The sequence below is a fragment of the Tachysurus fulvidraco genome, chromosome 5 (genome assembly GCF_022655615.1).
Source record: "Tachysurus fulvidraco isolate hzauxx_2018 chromosome 5, HZAU_PFXX_2.0, whole genome shotgun sequence".
Classification (NCBI taxonomy): domain Eukaryota; kingdom Metazoa; phylum Chordata; class Actinopteri; order Siluriformes; family Bagridae; genus Tachysurus; species Tachysurus fulvidraco.
Window position 1 is genome coordinate 32,719,136 of NC_062522.1, and position 16,481 is coordinate 32,735,616.

At 38.6% G+C, this 16,481-nt stretch overlaps 1 protein-coding gene across 1 annotated transcript; it reads right to left on the minus strand.

Moving 5' to 3' along the window:
* Window positions 1-9,104: 9,104 nt before the first annotated feature.
* On the minus strand, window positions 9,105-16,435 carry LOC113663649 (membrane-spanning 4-domains subfamily A member 4A-like). The gene is made up of 6 exons (XM_047814124.1): window positions 16,355-16,435; window positions 16,146-16,256; window positions 15,642-15,698; window positions 14,769-14,921; window positions 14,300-14,407; window positions 9,105-9,209 (listed from the first exon to the last, which is right to left on the minus strand). The coding sequence occupies exons 1-6, from the start codon at window positions 16,433-16,435 to the stop codon at window positions 9,105-9,107; spliced, it is 615 nt and encodes a 204-aa protein (XP_047670080.1).
* Window positions 16,436-16,481: the final 46 nt, after the last annotated feature.

The following is a 16,481-nucleotide window of genomic DNA, read 5'->3' on the forward strand; positions in this document are numbered from 1 at the left end:
GACCAATCAGACTGAGGTTGTTTAGATTCACACAATCTTCCCAAATTTATCTGATTTTTCCAATCATTCTGATAATTTACCGTTTTTATAGTAGCGGCTAATTCATGCGGACTTTCTGTTAAGAGATGTTCATTTTGGCATTCACTAAATTTCAGGGGATTCGTTACCACGACGTAAAGTGAGCGTGTTTCTGGAGGTCTTGGAAAAACGCCCTCTTTCTTACAGCTAAGCTATTTTCGAAAACAAATAAACAACAAAAACTACGGTTAGGGTTAAGGTTAGGGTTAAGGTTAGATTACCAAATAGGCAACACCTGCCCAATGACACAATATCTGTTATGCTGTTCTGAAATCCCTGGAAATAAGTGCATCGCGTTTTTATTGTTTATGGAATGTTTCCGATCCCTTCTGACAAATTTCGGCTAGCAGCGTTTACATGTCTGTGGTTAGTCAGTTTTCAATAGTCACGGGATAGAAAATACTGACTGAAGAAGCTGATTTCATTATATAATTGTTACCGTTAAGTGAAATATTACGGAAACCAAAAAAATTCTTTAATTAAAACTACACCGCTGCTAAGAATTCAGAAGATGAAGCAATGAAATGATTTTATTTTCTAATTCCAGGAAAAACTTCACAAGCATCAGAGTCAAGGACCAGGCTGAGGTTTCGTGTGTGTGTGTGTGTGTGTGTGTGTGTGTGTGTGTTTTCAGCCCTGAAAATCTCATGTTCTGCCTTGAACCCATGTCTCTTTCTGTCTCTGTGGAGATTAAAGACCGTGTTGGATCGACAGACAGGTAATAAGTTTGCACGCTGGATGCTGGTGAGTTGAGTCTTCTCCAGGTCACACTGACCCACAATGCTACAGTACTGGGGGGGGATTTGGACGCTCAGAAACTTCCTGTAACACACAGAGTTACTGAACAAGCAGAAACGTCCTTGAGACGGTAAATCGATGACTGATGAATGGCCTGTGTTTTTAGATCACAAACAACCTTAAATTAACATCCACACTTAATGACCACGACCTGTCGCATGATGATCTCGATGATGTCTCTAGATCAATTTGATCATCACTGTTTGTTTCCTGCAGACTTTATAGCACACGAAAACACATAATGACCGCATTATTGTTCCTGCCTTATAGCTACGTTATTTTTACACAGAGTTGTTACTATAGAAATGTACAGAAATGTATTAGGAAATTTGAGAAAATTCGAGAAAATTCTGACCAATGAGAATGGAGAATTCAGCAGCACAGTGAATAAATGAATTTAGAAATGAGTCTATTTGCATTGACTCTGCCCCCAAAGTGCTTTTCACACACAAGTTTGTGTACAGAAGGGTTTTTTTTTGATGGCAGAAACCAGTGTTCAGTTGAACAGGAACACAACACGATCATGGACACGACTGCATCTAAAACAGGTATCAGATTCCTGTCTGTTCTGAAAACCACATCTTCTCTGCCAATCACATTACTACGGTACGTTTTCACGTCCCCGAGGAAGTCAGGCTTCTTTTTTTTATTTTTTTTTACACAGAAGTCGATTTCCATCCAGAGTGAAAATCAATACCTCAGGAGGGAAAACGCTCAGTAACAAAGCCGAAGCCTCTGCTTTCCTCGGCGCTGGAACTAATCCCCAAACATCCTGTTTGTCTGGACTGACGCAAGGTTTTTAATATCCGACACTATTGTTTGTTCTTATCTGTAGTCATGAATTTAATTCTTCTAATCTGTGTCAGGAAAAGTCCCGCTGGCTGCAGTGTAAAAATATCACACAGTTCTACTGTAGAGATAAAACAAAAACTTTGTTCTCTAAACATGTTCATATCTGTTTCATTATTCATTTCAAACAGATGGAAATTCTAACCAAATTCTATGTACAGCACAACTGAGCAGAGAAATGTTGGTTATTAGATATCTCAAAGGTGCTGATTAGTTTAATTCATTTAATTCTTAAGTAAATCAAGTGTGAAAACTGGGTAACTGGGTAACTGGGTAACTGGGTAACTGGTGGAAAACTAGTTTTAGATTCAGATGTGTGTTATTACTCATGCACAAACCAAAACTAGACAAACAGAAAAACACTGACTTACTCATGATGAGGAAACAGTTTCTTGTTGCTTGGTATAAAAATATAAAAATATATAAATATATTTTATTGATGAAATTCCGGGGGGGGGGGTGTGTGTGTGTGTGTGTGTGTGTGTGTGATAGTGGCTTAGTGGTTAGCACGTTTGCCTCACACCTCCAGGGTTGGGGTTCGATTCCCACCTCCGCCTTGTGTGTGTGGAGTTTGCATGTTCTCCCCGTGCCTTGGGGGTTTCCTCCGGGTACTCCGGTTTCCGCCCGATGACGCCTGAGATAGGCACAGGCTCCCCGTGACCCGAGAAGTTCGGATAAGCGGAAGGGAATGAGTGAGAGAGTGATGAAATTCCTCAAAGATTTGTTCTAGGACCTCTTTAGTTTTACTGAAACTCATCATAACTAAAACAAATTAAAGAGAATGAGACACGAGTTTCTTTAAAGTTTCCATCTTTTTCGTTAAAAACAAATAAATAAAAGTTAGATATTTCTGTCAAGACATAACCGATTGGCTCACTTCCACTTCCTGAATTCTCCTGATACCAATCCAGGCCAGATTTCACAACTCACGCTCACCTGACTTCCAACACACCTGTTACCTGTTTCACTCCTTCACTCTATCAGTCCATTTAAACCTCTCTTTCACACAGACCTTTTTTGTTTTGTTTTATTTTTATTTCTCTGTATTGTATTTGACATTTTATGTTTGAATGTTATTTTGTCATTTGAGTTGTTTGAACAGTCCTCACTGCTTCGGTGGTCCGAGACTCTGTAGATTTAATAATGATTCCTGAGTCTCGAGTTGAACTTTCAGCATGGTTTTAGATTCTGATCTCTGTTTTATCACAGAGGGAAGCAAAGTCTTTTTTTACGTCTCGGTTGTTTGTCCCTGGAAAGAAATATTTTAATGGTTTTCATTTCTAGGTCCTCTTTTATTTTTCTTACTGTTCAAATTCGCTCTCATAAAATATCATCAGAGAACATGAGACTGAACCACAACTAAACTTCTTCACCCACAATGTTGATTAGCTAAACATCCTAAATTAGGACTAGTTTTAGTGAGCAAACAGCCCCAGGAGAGACAGACGGCAACTTTTTCTTCCTCCTACACTCCTCCTCCTCCTCCTCCTCCTCTTCTCACTCAGGCCTTTTATTTTTCTCTCAGACCGGTGTTATTTGCAGTATTCTCTGTTGTTCTCTTGCTGTAACTATTCGTGGAATTAATTGCTACCTTTGCCAATTTTTAAGTATTTTTATTTCTTGGCTGTCGAACAGCACAACCATTAGAATGTTATTTTTGTTGCTTTTGTTTCTCATTAGAGAGTTTTGAGAGACAGAGATGTGTGGTACAGTATAGTACGCAGCTTTCTGACGAGTTTTTAGGTTTGTTTTTATTTTATTTTTATTTATATGCTTGTATCTTCTCACTGTAGCTCTATTGGAGCAGAGGCAAGAATATCATCATCATCATCATCATCATCATCATCATCATCATCAAGACGAGCTCTTTAACTTAACATCTGTTGCCTCAGACCTGCTGTCTCTGTGTGTGTGTGTGTGTGTGTGTGTGTGTGTGTGTGTGTGTGTGTGTGTGGCCAGCAAACACACTTCTCTATGCCCTGAAATAGCATTTCCATTCTTATTAATGTTTTACATGGCTGAACCGATGGCAAGCTCCACAGCACAAATATGAAGATTAGGATACGAGTGTGCGTGTGTGCGTGTGTGTGTGTGTGTATGTGTGTGTGTGCGCATGCCAGCAGCAGATTTAGCTGCGTTTAGAAAAGGCCGTGTTGAATAAAACAGGAGCGTGCGGCTGCTTATCTCCGTGCCACCGCCAGTCAAGAAACACATAGGCCTGTGTAAACAAAAGCGAGGTATCAGTGGGCCTCGAGATATTCAGAGAGGGAAAGAAATCAATTTCAGAAATGTGTTTCCTAGACTTCTAATGCGCTTCTGCTTCTTCTCGAGACAAAGGAAACAAAAAGCAGAGAGGAAGCAGTTTCTGAAACTCCTTGCAGGTCTGACACAAAAAAATGATGCATTGAAAAGATTTGGTTTTCGAGACAGACGTGATCTAATACTCTAAAATCCTGAAACTCAAACCTGCTGACGTTTTTTAATCAAATTACTGGAAGTTGAATGCGATCAGAGTTTAAAGCAGAGACGTTAACGTCCTCCGCTGCGTCCGGGGTCGATTTCTGATCGTCGGAGCTACGAGTTTGTGGTTACGGTTCTGCAGAGGAACCGTAGGATGAAAAATACAGTAAATATTAATATTCAAGTTCATTAAAAATAATAATAAAAAAATGCTTCATATTTCCCTGCAATAAATAAACTTTACAGTCTATATTTAAATTTTTTATATTTAAAGATTAATTTAGGCATTTTAATAAATAAACTGAACCTAAAATACAAGTGCATTAAAAGTAAATTAATAAAAAAATCATGAAATAAAGATAAAGGTCTTCCATAGAGCTGTTTATAAGCACAAAGTTGCATTAAAACTCGTAAACATAAATTTTAATACTTAAAAATCAGCTGAATTAAAACTAACCTAAATTTGATATCTTGTTTTTTTTTTGGGATAATAAAAACTCTAATTTTTACATAAAAGTTAAATTTCATACATGAATTTACAACTAACTAAATAAATAAAATTCCACTAATGGGCTGTGATTCTAATCATTTTTAACTATACGTCTTATATGCTCATTTAAAATAAAACACTAGTGGCGCGTTTATACGAGCAAAAAAAATTATTATTATTATTTTTTTTTAATAAATGAAGATTATGATGAAGGGAGATTGTGTTAAACGAGTGTTTATTGTGTGTAAGCTCTGTGTAAATGTATTGCTGTAACTATACAATATAAATGCCATTACAGATGGCAGAACTTTCTCTCTCTCTCTCACACACACACACACACACACACACACACACACACACACACACACACACACACACACACAAACACACACACAGACTCCTGGGAAAGGAGAGCTCCTGTGATACTGATAAATGTGTGTCGCTTTCACTTTATTCATCCTTCCTGGTCTTGACATCTGTATCAACCTTGAACCTGCTTCCATCCATCATCTGGCACAAAAGGAGGAAAGCAAGAAGGAAAAGAGAGAGGGGGTGCGGGTAGAGGAGTGGTAGTGAGGGATGAGGCTATAATTTAAGGCTAATGGATATTCTCGATGACTTTGGCCCCTGCTCCTGACTGCGGATGAGAAAATGACCTGTATGGGAGGAGGAGAATAAAGAACGACAGAAAGGAACGGATGAAGGAGACAGCGTTCCCATTTTTTTCCTCCTTTACCTTTTTTTGTTGCAATCTTTGGTAACGCAGCTTCATGTCACCTGATGCTCCAGAGCTCTGACCGGCACCAACACGGCTCCAAACGACGCTTCGACTTTCACGGAATTAATAAATTATATGTTTTGGTCATGTGACCATCTACAGAGCAGCTCACCTGGCCACGCCCCCTCCAACATCACTTGTAATAAAGGACAACACACACTATGTGTATTTAAATGAGGTGTTTGACCTTAGTCCATATACGAAAGACACGCCCCCTCTGATCTATACAGGTATCACATCCGGTCTGATTAGTATTTACGGTTGTTAAGGGCTTATGGTGACGTCCATCACCATGACATCCATCGCTGTTCTGTGAATTTTAATTCATTCTTTCTTATATGCAGACAGAAGGTGGTGGTGAATTTTTCATGGGAAATGATTGCAGCATTTTTGCATCATACGACACGTCCCCGCTCTTCCTGCGTTCCCTCGATATTAAACGCCACACATCAGTTACGCGGCAACAAGGAAAAAGGAATTTCTCACACACGGAAAATCTCTGTTGTGGCCAGAATGGCTTTAAAACATTCACGTGCTTGTTGTATGTACAAAAACACAGTGAATATAATACTCCTGGTGTATGGACAGCGTTGTCTGGAGCTCATTTGCATATTACAACACGATTGGCTGTTAGATGTCATGATGAAATCATATATAACCTGCAAAAAGGAACACATACAAACCAATGTTTGCAAAACAGCACGTATTTTGTGTTTCTTTGTATTAATGAGGTGTGTTTTATGTTAATAGATTAGCTTAGCAACTGCAGCATCATTTAACAAAACATGTGACTAAGTTAACTAGCGAATGTTCAGTATTAAAATTCTGGTTCTTCAAACTAATGCTTCCAAAAAGTGATTCATATTAGATTTATTTTTTTACCGCTAGCAGCATCACATATGCAAATCCGTCTCCTTGTTTACGATTGTACTAAATCAGAGCCGATAAAGGATCGATAAAGTTTAGTGTAAAGTGAATTTGACTATCAGGTGAAAGTTTAGCGCTTACGGTTTAATTACAGTAATGAAATCGTTATAACTCCAAATTTAGCGTTCCTTTGAACGTGCTGGTTTTATCAGACTAGAGAGAGAATTCTTCATCACTCACAGCTTGCTGAAGGAACAGAACTCCAGAGACTCATTAACGAGGAGGAAAGAAACTCAGGGGTAAAATGACTCACTGGAGGCAAGAAGGCAGACGTCAGACTTCCAGAGTGTGAAACTGCTCAGAGTCTGGGTCACATTTCACGCTCCATATTAGCAGGGAAAAAGTTAGCGATGGAGTTCAGGATAATTTTCGACTACTGGGAACACTGGGGAAAAAAGATGTTTATCTGTTTAGAGTTACAATGATTACTTACCTGCCTTTTCACTTCTGTTAGCATGCTAAAGTAAATGACCACAGACTAGCTATGGAATGCTAACATTGATTACTTCAAAATAGCTTTGGAATGCTAGCGTTAATTACTTCAGACTACAGTAGCTACAGAATGCTAATGTAAATTGCTTCAGTCTAACTACAGAATGCTAAAGTTTATTACTTCAGACTAGCTACAGAATGCTAATGTAAATTACTTTAGTCTAACTACAGAATGCTAAAGTTGATTACTTCAGACTAGCTACAGAACACTAATGTAAATTACTTCAGTCTAACTACAGAATGCTAAAGTTGATTACTTCAGACTAGCTACAGAACACTAATGTAAATTACTTTAGGCTAACTAGAGAACACTAATGTTGATTACTTCAGACTAGCTACAGAATGCTAATGTAAATTACTTTAGTCTAACTACAGAACGCTAACAACTTATGTTAGCAGAGGTCTGAACAGTTCTTCAGCAGTTCTTGGCTTTAATTTGCACATGAATCTTCTAGCAGTTTGTTTGTGATGAAGCGCTGGCATCAGGCGTCTCACTCCAATCTGAGGTGATGATGTGCTGCTTCTGCTCGATGGAGTTTTCACTGCACTATTGTTAGCTTGTGAGGTGACAGAGTGCTGGATGAAGAGACGCTCTCAAAGCCTCCATGTTTTAGAAGTCTATAAATAAACACCCCCTGTGTGAATACTGTTCAGTGTGGAACTGTCAGTACTGATGGACTTCTGTTCCATCACTAACTACGAGTCGATGATGATGATGTAATAGCAGTATTGTGATAGGTGATGCCACCATCATGGATGTCAACACTAATTGTTTCATGTATTGTACAAATCCCCTAACGCATTGTGACATGTTAATTCTGTCCTTCTGCCTGTCCCTAATTTGCATAATGAGTGATTACAGCCAATAAGAGAGAGAGAGAGAGAGAGAGAGAGAGAGAGAGAGAGAGAGAGAGAGAAAGTGATCTTTACTGCTTTATGATACAAATCTGGATGTGTTTTATATAGATTCTGAGACACACTGAATTTAGTCCAGTGGAAATATTTAGCCACATGCTGTTGAGACGTTTTTGTTTAATTTGTTTATCGTTATTTAATGTTATCATATTTATTTATTATTATTACTCACTCGATTCCATACCCAGATGTTCTGCTGAAGCTGATAATAAAACTTTATTCTATTTTTTTTTCTTTCTTTAAACACAAAGATTAGATAATCCTCTGTGGATCGTCTGTACACCAGGGTGTGTGTGTGTGTGTGTGTGTGTGTGTGTGTGTGTGTGTGAAGGGCTAGTCAGATTTAAGTTAAACATCAGCCAATTATGTGTGTTCCTGTGTGTGTTTGTGTTTGTGTGTGCGTGTGTGTGTGTGTGTGTGTCATTGCCACAGGCGGAGAGTGCAGATGGTAAACAAACACAGCACACGAAGGAAATTCGTGTTTCTGTCATATTACACAGCCGTGTTCTTCCACTATGGCTCTCTGTCTGTTTTTCTCTCTCTCCCTCTCTCTCTCTCTCTGTCTGTTTCTCCTTCATGTCCAACTTAAACACTATTTCAGCAGAGAGGGTGACACAGACAGATGGATGAAGAAAGAGAGAGAGAGAAAGACAAACATACAGAGAGAGGGGGACAGAAAAACGAAGAGAGAAAGAGTGAGAGAGTTATATTCAGAGAGAGACAAAGCAGTCAGGTGGAGAGAGGGACGGACAAATGGAGAGAGAGAGACAGAAAAACAGAAAGAGAGAGAGAGACAGTCAAAAAGACAGACGGAGAATTTCAGCGCATTAATCAGAAAACGCTGAATAGAAAGAAAATAAACAACTTTAAGTATGTATGTCAAATAAAATCACAATTTATACATCAGGGGTTTTTTTTATATATAAATTAAGTTCTTGTCCTTTGCTCTGGGATTTTTTTTAAAGCAACATAATTCTTTCTTTCTTTCTTTCTTTCTTTCTTTCTTTCTTTCTTTCTTTCTTTCTTTCTTTCTTTCTTTCTTTCTTTCTTTCACATTAATAAACACCTCCAGTGAGTCACCTCCAGTGACTGGTTTAGTATCAGACTTCATCTGTTTTCTTCTAAAACTCTCTCTCACTACTGAATTGCTGACGCAGCTCCACTTCTCCGGCGGCGTGTAAACATAAGCTCATCTATAATGCATTTCAGTGTGCAGATCCTTCTAAAAATCATTCCTATCTCCATTCTTATGAGGTTGCACTTCCACAAACACTCCCTTCTTCCACCCAAACCAATAAAAAGGCAGTTATTCGAGCGCTAGCTCAGCTCTGCGCTGTGGCTCTCTTGACGCTCGTCCTGCACTGATTCACACAGAGATTTCTTCTCTCGAGCTCCTAATGTTGCTCTGTGTGTGAAGATCTCCTGCAGAGAAACAGGCCGTGATTTCAGCTCACGTGTTCCAGATAGTCAGAATGTCTCCGTGTCCTCCTGTAGGCCCCTGCGGCTTCTGCGGTGTTAATAAGGAGAGAGCTCACGCTGTTTGAGGGTTGGCAGTATCAGTGTTAGTGAGCAGTGTGTGTAACACCCTCAGAGCTGATACACACTCACCATGCTGAGCTGGGCAGCTTTAATGTGTGTGTGTGTGTGTGTGTGTGTGTGTGGTGTACACCTGCACCTTCTGACCAACGTGGTGTCTTTACATGACTAAAAAGATAAAGGAGGTGAGTTTGGATCACTGACTGTTTTAAAACAGAAGGCTAGTTGAAGCTGTCAGTAAAATAATAAACCTCTAAACCTCGTTGCTCTCTGGGTAAAAAATAACACCGCTGTCTAACAAACCAAAAGGAGACGTGATGTGCTGGTGACTCATCGCTCTGAGCCGGAGGCCGCATTCACCGTTCTCCCTGTATTTCACCATTCAAACACTCAGTTCCTGTTTTTATTATTAATCCGAGAGTCCGGAGTCAAAAGTACAATCTACTGTATTGATAGACAATATGGGAAAACGAACCTCAGCGTCTTTGTAAATATAAACAAGTACAGGAACCCAGGACAAGATCACACGCTAGGAAAACAAACCGATGATAAGAAGAATAAAGGCTCGGAGTTACATGATGCGTTCAGCAAGACTCCGCACAGAGGAACGGAAATACGTAGAACAGGCGCACACATGAGGAAAACAAACGATTCGCCTAATGAGACAAGACCGAAGACAGAAGAGAAACCAAACAAATGTTCATGAAAAACAAGAAAAATTAAGATTAGCAGCGATCTCTGCTCAGATTTTAACTCTGAGGTGAAACAAGAAAGAAAAAGTGCAGAAGAAATACACGAGCTTCTGTGATGCGACACTAAAATGAAAATTTCTACTCTTTCTGAGATTTCTACCGTCCAAACCATTCAAAACCGCAGCGGATCGTTTCCACCTGCTTTCCTGATGTTAACCAGCTGAAACTCAAACTGTTTCTGGAATCATCTACGTACAGATCCAGACTATAAAGACGCTTTGTTGTTTTGACCCCAACTAAAGGTCAACAGCCCAGTGTTTGATTAACCACATCGTCTCTGCTGGAGATGAATAGTCTGAAACGTCAGAGTAGCTCTTCACCGAGCCGTAATTATCCGTCTGTATTCTACACTGATGACAACAGGACAAAAAAAATCTGGGGTTTGACCTGAATTAAGGCTTAAAGGAGCTAATTGTTGAAGGAGGTCAAGCATGTGTACAGACTCTGAGAAACATCTTCTGTCTTTTCCTGTTTGTGTTTAATCTGTTTTGAGGAAGAAATAAAAAAGCGATCCCGTCTTACTTCCACAGTCTGATATCCATAGTGGAGGAAATATTTCTCAGATTGTGTAAATGTCGTGGATTTTATAGATTATTTATGAGTTAATCTGTGACGATCCTCCTCCTGGAGCTACTAAACGCCTTGTCCTTCTAATCTATTCTCATTAAGACTCATTAATCTGTCTACAAATCCTCTTTCACTTAGCCTAGCATTGATTTTTCTATTTTTTTCTTCCACGCTTTCCTTTTTTACCGGAACTATCGACGACCTTTACTGTACTGTATATACGACCGTTTATTTACTGTGTGAGCGACTTTATGAAGAAGAATGAAGCTTGAAAGGCAGCACTTATTACCTTGCTATGCTAATCTACGCTGGTAACAAGGCAAAATGGAAACAAAGCACAGGGAAATCAAACAACCATGTCGCACACAGATCGGCTTGTTATTGTAATCTTTTCTTTCTTGTTAACTAGCAGATCGTGATGACGGCTCGAAAATATATAAGTGCAAAATGTGGTTTTTATATATTTCGAAGCTGGCTTCTGCTTCTCGTCATTCATTATGTAAAATTTAGACAGAACATTAAGGGCTTGTTAAAATTCACTTTCTCCCACACACTCTCTCTCTCTCTCTCTCTCTCTCTCTCTCTCTCTCTCTCATTTTCACTTGAAATACAACACACTTTTCTGGAATGGTATCCATAACAGTAATAAATACTTCTGTGCACACTTCTTCTCACTCGTCTACTCTGGCTTCGTTCATTAGATCAGCAAACACGAGGGAAAAAATGAAAAAAATTCCCCTCCTCCTCCTCACTCAAGAAATGTTAGCGCTAATCACAGCTGGAATGGAGTCTGAGTGATGGATTTGAACAATGTGTAATCTGGACTGGTCTCAGCACACAAAGAACGCTTAACGAGGAGAGAGAGAGAGAGAGAGAGAGAGAGAGAGAGAGAGAGAGAGAGAGAGAGAGAGAGAGAGAGAGAATCGTTTATTCTTTAAGTCTTGCCATTCTCTATATGTTTTGAACATTTTCTCATTGTTTCTCATTTTAGTTTCCTTCTCACTTGTGTTTCAGGAAAAAAAAAACACTTAGTGTGAAACTTTTCAGGAGTGTAAACAATCTCTCAGATCTGAGCAGTAATTTATACTCATCAGTGTTATATCTGTAAACCTGACCTTCTGTTTCTCTCTCTCTCTCTCTCTCTCTCTCTCTCTCTCTCTCTCTGACACACACTCTCTTTGTCTTTCTCACTCTCACACTCTCTCGCTCTCTCTCTCACTCTCTCTCTCTCGCTCTCTCTCACACACACACACACACACTCTCTCTGTCTTTCTCTCTCTCACACTTTCTCTCTCTCTGTCTCTCTGTCTCTCTCTCTCTCTCTAACTACTCCACTGTCTGTGTCACAGTGTCTGTCTCCATATTTTCTCTCTCATCCTTTAACCTCGGCTTAAATCGTCAGTCTTCTCTTGACACTTGACTCCATCGTCCTCTCTCGTCTCATCAGCTTCCTTTTTTTTTTCTCATCTCTGTCCTGTATAACAAAGCTATCGCAGCTAACCAGAGCCACCTCCTGACAGAAACCTGACATACCATATTAAGGATATAATCTTCAGTTAAATAAAACATGTTTCTGCTGAGCCTTAGACAGAATTGTTACAGTTAAAACGTGAAAGAAGGAAAGCACTGAGTGTGAGACGTTTATGTGAAATTAACCATTGTTGCAGGTTCCTGAGCACCGAGACACTGATGCTTGTAGCTCCAGCGCTTGGATTCTAAACTATGGTGTAAAGAGGGATTTAAATTTCATTTTCTTCTTCATATCTTCTCAGGGAGTTTTCCTCACCACCGTCACCTCTGACTCACTCACTCCTGATAATCTGAACAATTTTTTATTTACATCCCGAATGACTTGAACACATTAACGCCTTTAAAATGTTTGGAACATTCCACACATGGTGACTGCTTTACCTCAGACACTGGAGACTCCTGTTATATTTAGAGTATGTTGCAGTAGCGCATTAATTTAAATCTGTATAAATATAAACTTGTTATTGTAAATCACTCAACATATTCTGACCAATCAGAAGCCAGAACCCAACACTGTTGACTCAATGATATTTTATTTTAACACGATGGCTCGAGACCTCATGCTGATGTGTGTGGTTAAAGGAGATAAACATAGACGTTATTGCATGCAGAAAGTTTGTTTATTTTTTTTTATTTATTTGTTATTCATACAGTCAATCATACAACAGTTAAAATGCTCCTGCTGACCTGAATCTTGCAATTTACTTCTATAGGAAATTCTTTTATTTAACTAAATTTTAGGTCATTTTTAGACACACAGATGAAACAGGAAGCAGGATTTGACTGCAAAATTACGGCAGGTTTTAGAAAAGTCCTGAACTATTCATTCATTCATTTTCTACCGCTTATCCGAACTTCTCGGGTCACGGGGAGCCTGTGTCTATCTCAGGTGTCATCGGGCATCGAGGCAGGATACACCCTGGACGGAGTGCCAACCCATCACAGGGCACACACACACTCTCATTCACTCACACACACACACACTACGGACAATTTTCCAGAGATGCCAATCAACCTACCATGCATGTCTTTGGACCGGGGGAGGAAACCGGAGTACCCGGAGGAAACCCCCGAGGCACGGGGAGAACATGCAAACTCCACACACACAAGGCAGAGGTGGGAATAGAACCCCCAACCCTGGAGGTGTGAGGCGAACATGCTAACCACTAAGCCACCGTGTCCCCTTCCTGAACGACATAATTTTTAATCATTTAAACATTGTAGGTGATTACAGGAGATTGTTGTGGAACTTGGTTGTAGGCAGGAGTTTGGATCAACTGTTGAGTCATCGGTTGTTGTTGTGTATACATCACCTCTGTAATCACCTCTGTAATCACCTCTGTAATCACCTCTGTAATCACCTGCTGTGAATATTTTGGCTGTAACAAAAAGATTCAGCACACACACACACACACACACACACACACACACACACACACACACACACACACACACACACACACACACAATTCACAACTTTACATTTTATATATGTGACTTGAATCTAAGGATCACAGAAATATTTAACGTTTGAGTTTCTCATATTCAGAATATCGTCTTATTCAGATGTGTGTGTTGATTTCATTACTATTTTAATTATTCAGCAGAATGTTAGAATGTTCATTAAACAGAATTTTGTGCTTTCCAAAGTAACTGAGATATGCCTCTCTTTATTTATTTATTTATTTATTTATTTATTTATTTATTTATTTATTTATTTATTAGCAAAAATTAAGTAATTTTCAAATACCATCTTAATAAGCACTTAAATGTGTAGTACGGTCTAATGAGGATGAAATGAACTAGAGCCCTTTTTTAAACATGCTAGAATGAGATTTGTTTGCGTAATTTATTGAAGAGCTGTTTTAAAAACAACATGCAGCAGTAGCCAGAGTCAATGAATTTAGACTCATTTGCATCTGCCGTGTGATTTATGATAACATTTCTTCTTTAAATGATGACTGAGGCGTTTTTTTCTTGATGTACATTTCCACAGACGGGTTTCAGTTTGGAGTTTCAGTTTTACTCTAGAAACCACACTCTGTTCCTATGTTCTAGGTCTAGTCTGTGTTTAGGGCCTCAGTCTGTGTGAACATGATAGAATAAAAATATCAGAAACAGACTCACTGTAGTTGTGGAGCAGCAGGTAGCTTCACAAGCGACAGCACAATTGCAGATAGAAATGATGAGCTCGAGCACTTCGAAAACCAACAACACTCCATAGATTCCATACCACTGACCCAAACAAACAGACAAACCATCAAATGAGTGAATAAATATAAAAAGTAAGCAGTTTTCTAACATGCAAATATATAATCTGTTTAATAATAATAGTTTTCTTCCATACTGTGACAGCTCTAAATATTAAAAGAAATATTCATGGCATGAAATTACACTCAGCTTTAAAAATGTTGTAAAGAGGAAACTATTTATTTATTTATTTATTTATTTATTTATTTATTTATTTATAAATATATTAATTCATTATTTAATTTACTAATTGTATCTTAATACAAAAGAGATGGCTGGAAATGTAAGAGCTAATAATAAAAAAAAAAATCAAGTGATTTGGGGACAAGTAGAATGAGATACAAACCATTGTTTGAACATGCTGCTGACATCTGGATGAGGAATAGCCATGAGAGAAGTCATTTTCACACCAGTTAAATGAAAAGTCCACTAAGAAGAGAATGATAAAGACACCTGCAACCACAGCACTGAACATGTTCATTTCCAACGAGGCTTTCACCTAAAGAGGAAACAGGAAACAGTATCGTCTAACAGAATAGATACTGTACAGGAAACTCTGGATCCTGATTGGTCTGATAAGAAGAGGTTGAGAAGTTGTCTAGAGCTGCTCCGACACTGGTGCAGACGGTTTCTATTAATGCATTTTACTTTATAGGGCATAATTTCTATGGTAAAACCTCTGACCTTTAAACGGGTCAGAGGTCAATCCAGATCTTTTATTTCTCTGGATCTTTTAATTTCAAATAAAACATGATTTTAAGTGAAATGTTTGTGCTTAGGTATGTTAATAAGATGTAACGCAGCTCGTCAGAACATTTCACTGTTATGTTTCATCTGAAATTCAAATTAAACTGAAATCCACACAATCATGATATTCATTTTAAATGTGTAAATTAATCCTTGTTAAACATAAAATGAAATTATACATTGATTAAAAAAACATTTTTGCCAAGTTTGCTTATATGTATAAGCGTTAAATATATAAAGGACTTGTCAGGAAGTGGTTTATGTTATCCTAAGGCTACGCTATGAGCAGTCTGCTACAACCACTGTGCAGTTCCACATCCGTTCTTTCTCACTCAACAACAATCAATGTTTCTGAACTGGATGTTTCCTTTCTTTCCACTGCTTTACAACCACACGAACACAGTGATAGATGTTTTACTGGAAAATTAAAAACAGTAGGTAAAGAAATTATTAGTAAGCCGTGTTTACATACCATGCATGGATTATTCCTTTTGGCTATAGCGATTGATAAAGCACCACAACTAACGAACTGTTTAAAAAAAAGAAACATGATTATTTATCAAGTTCAAGTGAAGGTTATCAGCTTGTATCACTGTTCAACTCTTAAACCTTCCTCTATTATCTAGAGTCATAACCAGAATTGTATTACAACAAACTGTATTGAAGTAAAGTTTAACTTTATAGGTTATTTGCTCTCTACAGAAACTAGCCCGTATTACTGAAGCATGGTGGCGGTAGCATATTGTTAAGTATCAGTTTTTGTACATTGTTTGGAGTAACAGTGGAAAAACATAATTTTTTTAAATGTGAAAAATAAATGAATACGTTAAAAAAATCCATTAGAGAAGAAACCACGAGACCGAAGTTACGTTTCAGCTCAATGCTACCAGCACCGTGGTTCAGTATTATGGGCTGCTTGAATATAAATCTGTAAATCTAATTCACGTCTGTGTTCCTCAGTAATGTGTTAACTTACGACCAGAGATCCACACAAAGTGATACCACTGACGACCATGGGTGTGACCACCAACGAGGTTAAAACAATACCGAGCAAGAAAGTCAAGCTTCCGATTATGATCTGCACAGTCTGTGGAGAAAAAGAGCGAACGAGATTAAAACCTGGAACAATCTGAAATGTTTCTGCACACTGCTGCTCTATGAAGACGTGTGAAGATGGTATTTTACCCCCAGTGCTTTGGGCTTGCCTTTCAGAAAAGCTGCTAATTGGAAGAGTCGGGAACGAGCAGGAGCCATTACAGGGGTCATGATGACGAGGCGTCGACAGATTTTCTAGCCAGTAGAACAACAAAAT

What these genes read in the sequence shown, in the direction of transcription:
- LOC113663649 (XM_047814124.1), bottom strand. Translation starts at nt 16,435, where the DNA reads ATGACCCCTGTAATGGCTCCTGCTCGTTCCCGACTCTTCCAATTAGCA. An exon ending in GCAAGCCCAAAGCACTGGGG is followed by an intron (nt 16,257 to 16,354) that starts GTAAAATACCAT and finishes TTTTCTCCACAG; the next exon opens with ACTGTGCAGATCATAATCGG. An exon ending in CCTGCTGCTCCACAACTACA is followed by an intron (nt 9,210 to 14,299) that starts GTGAGTCTGTTT and finishes GTTTCTCTGCAG; the next exon opens with GAGATCTTCACACACAGAGC.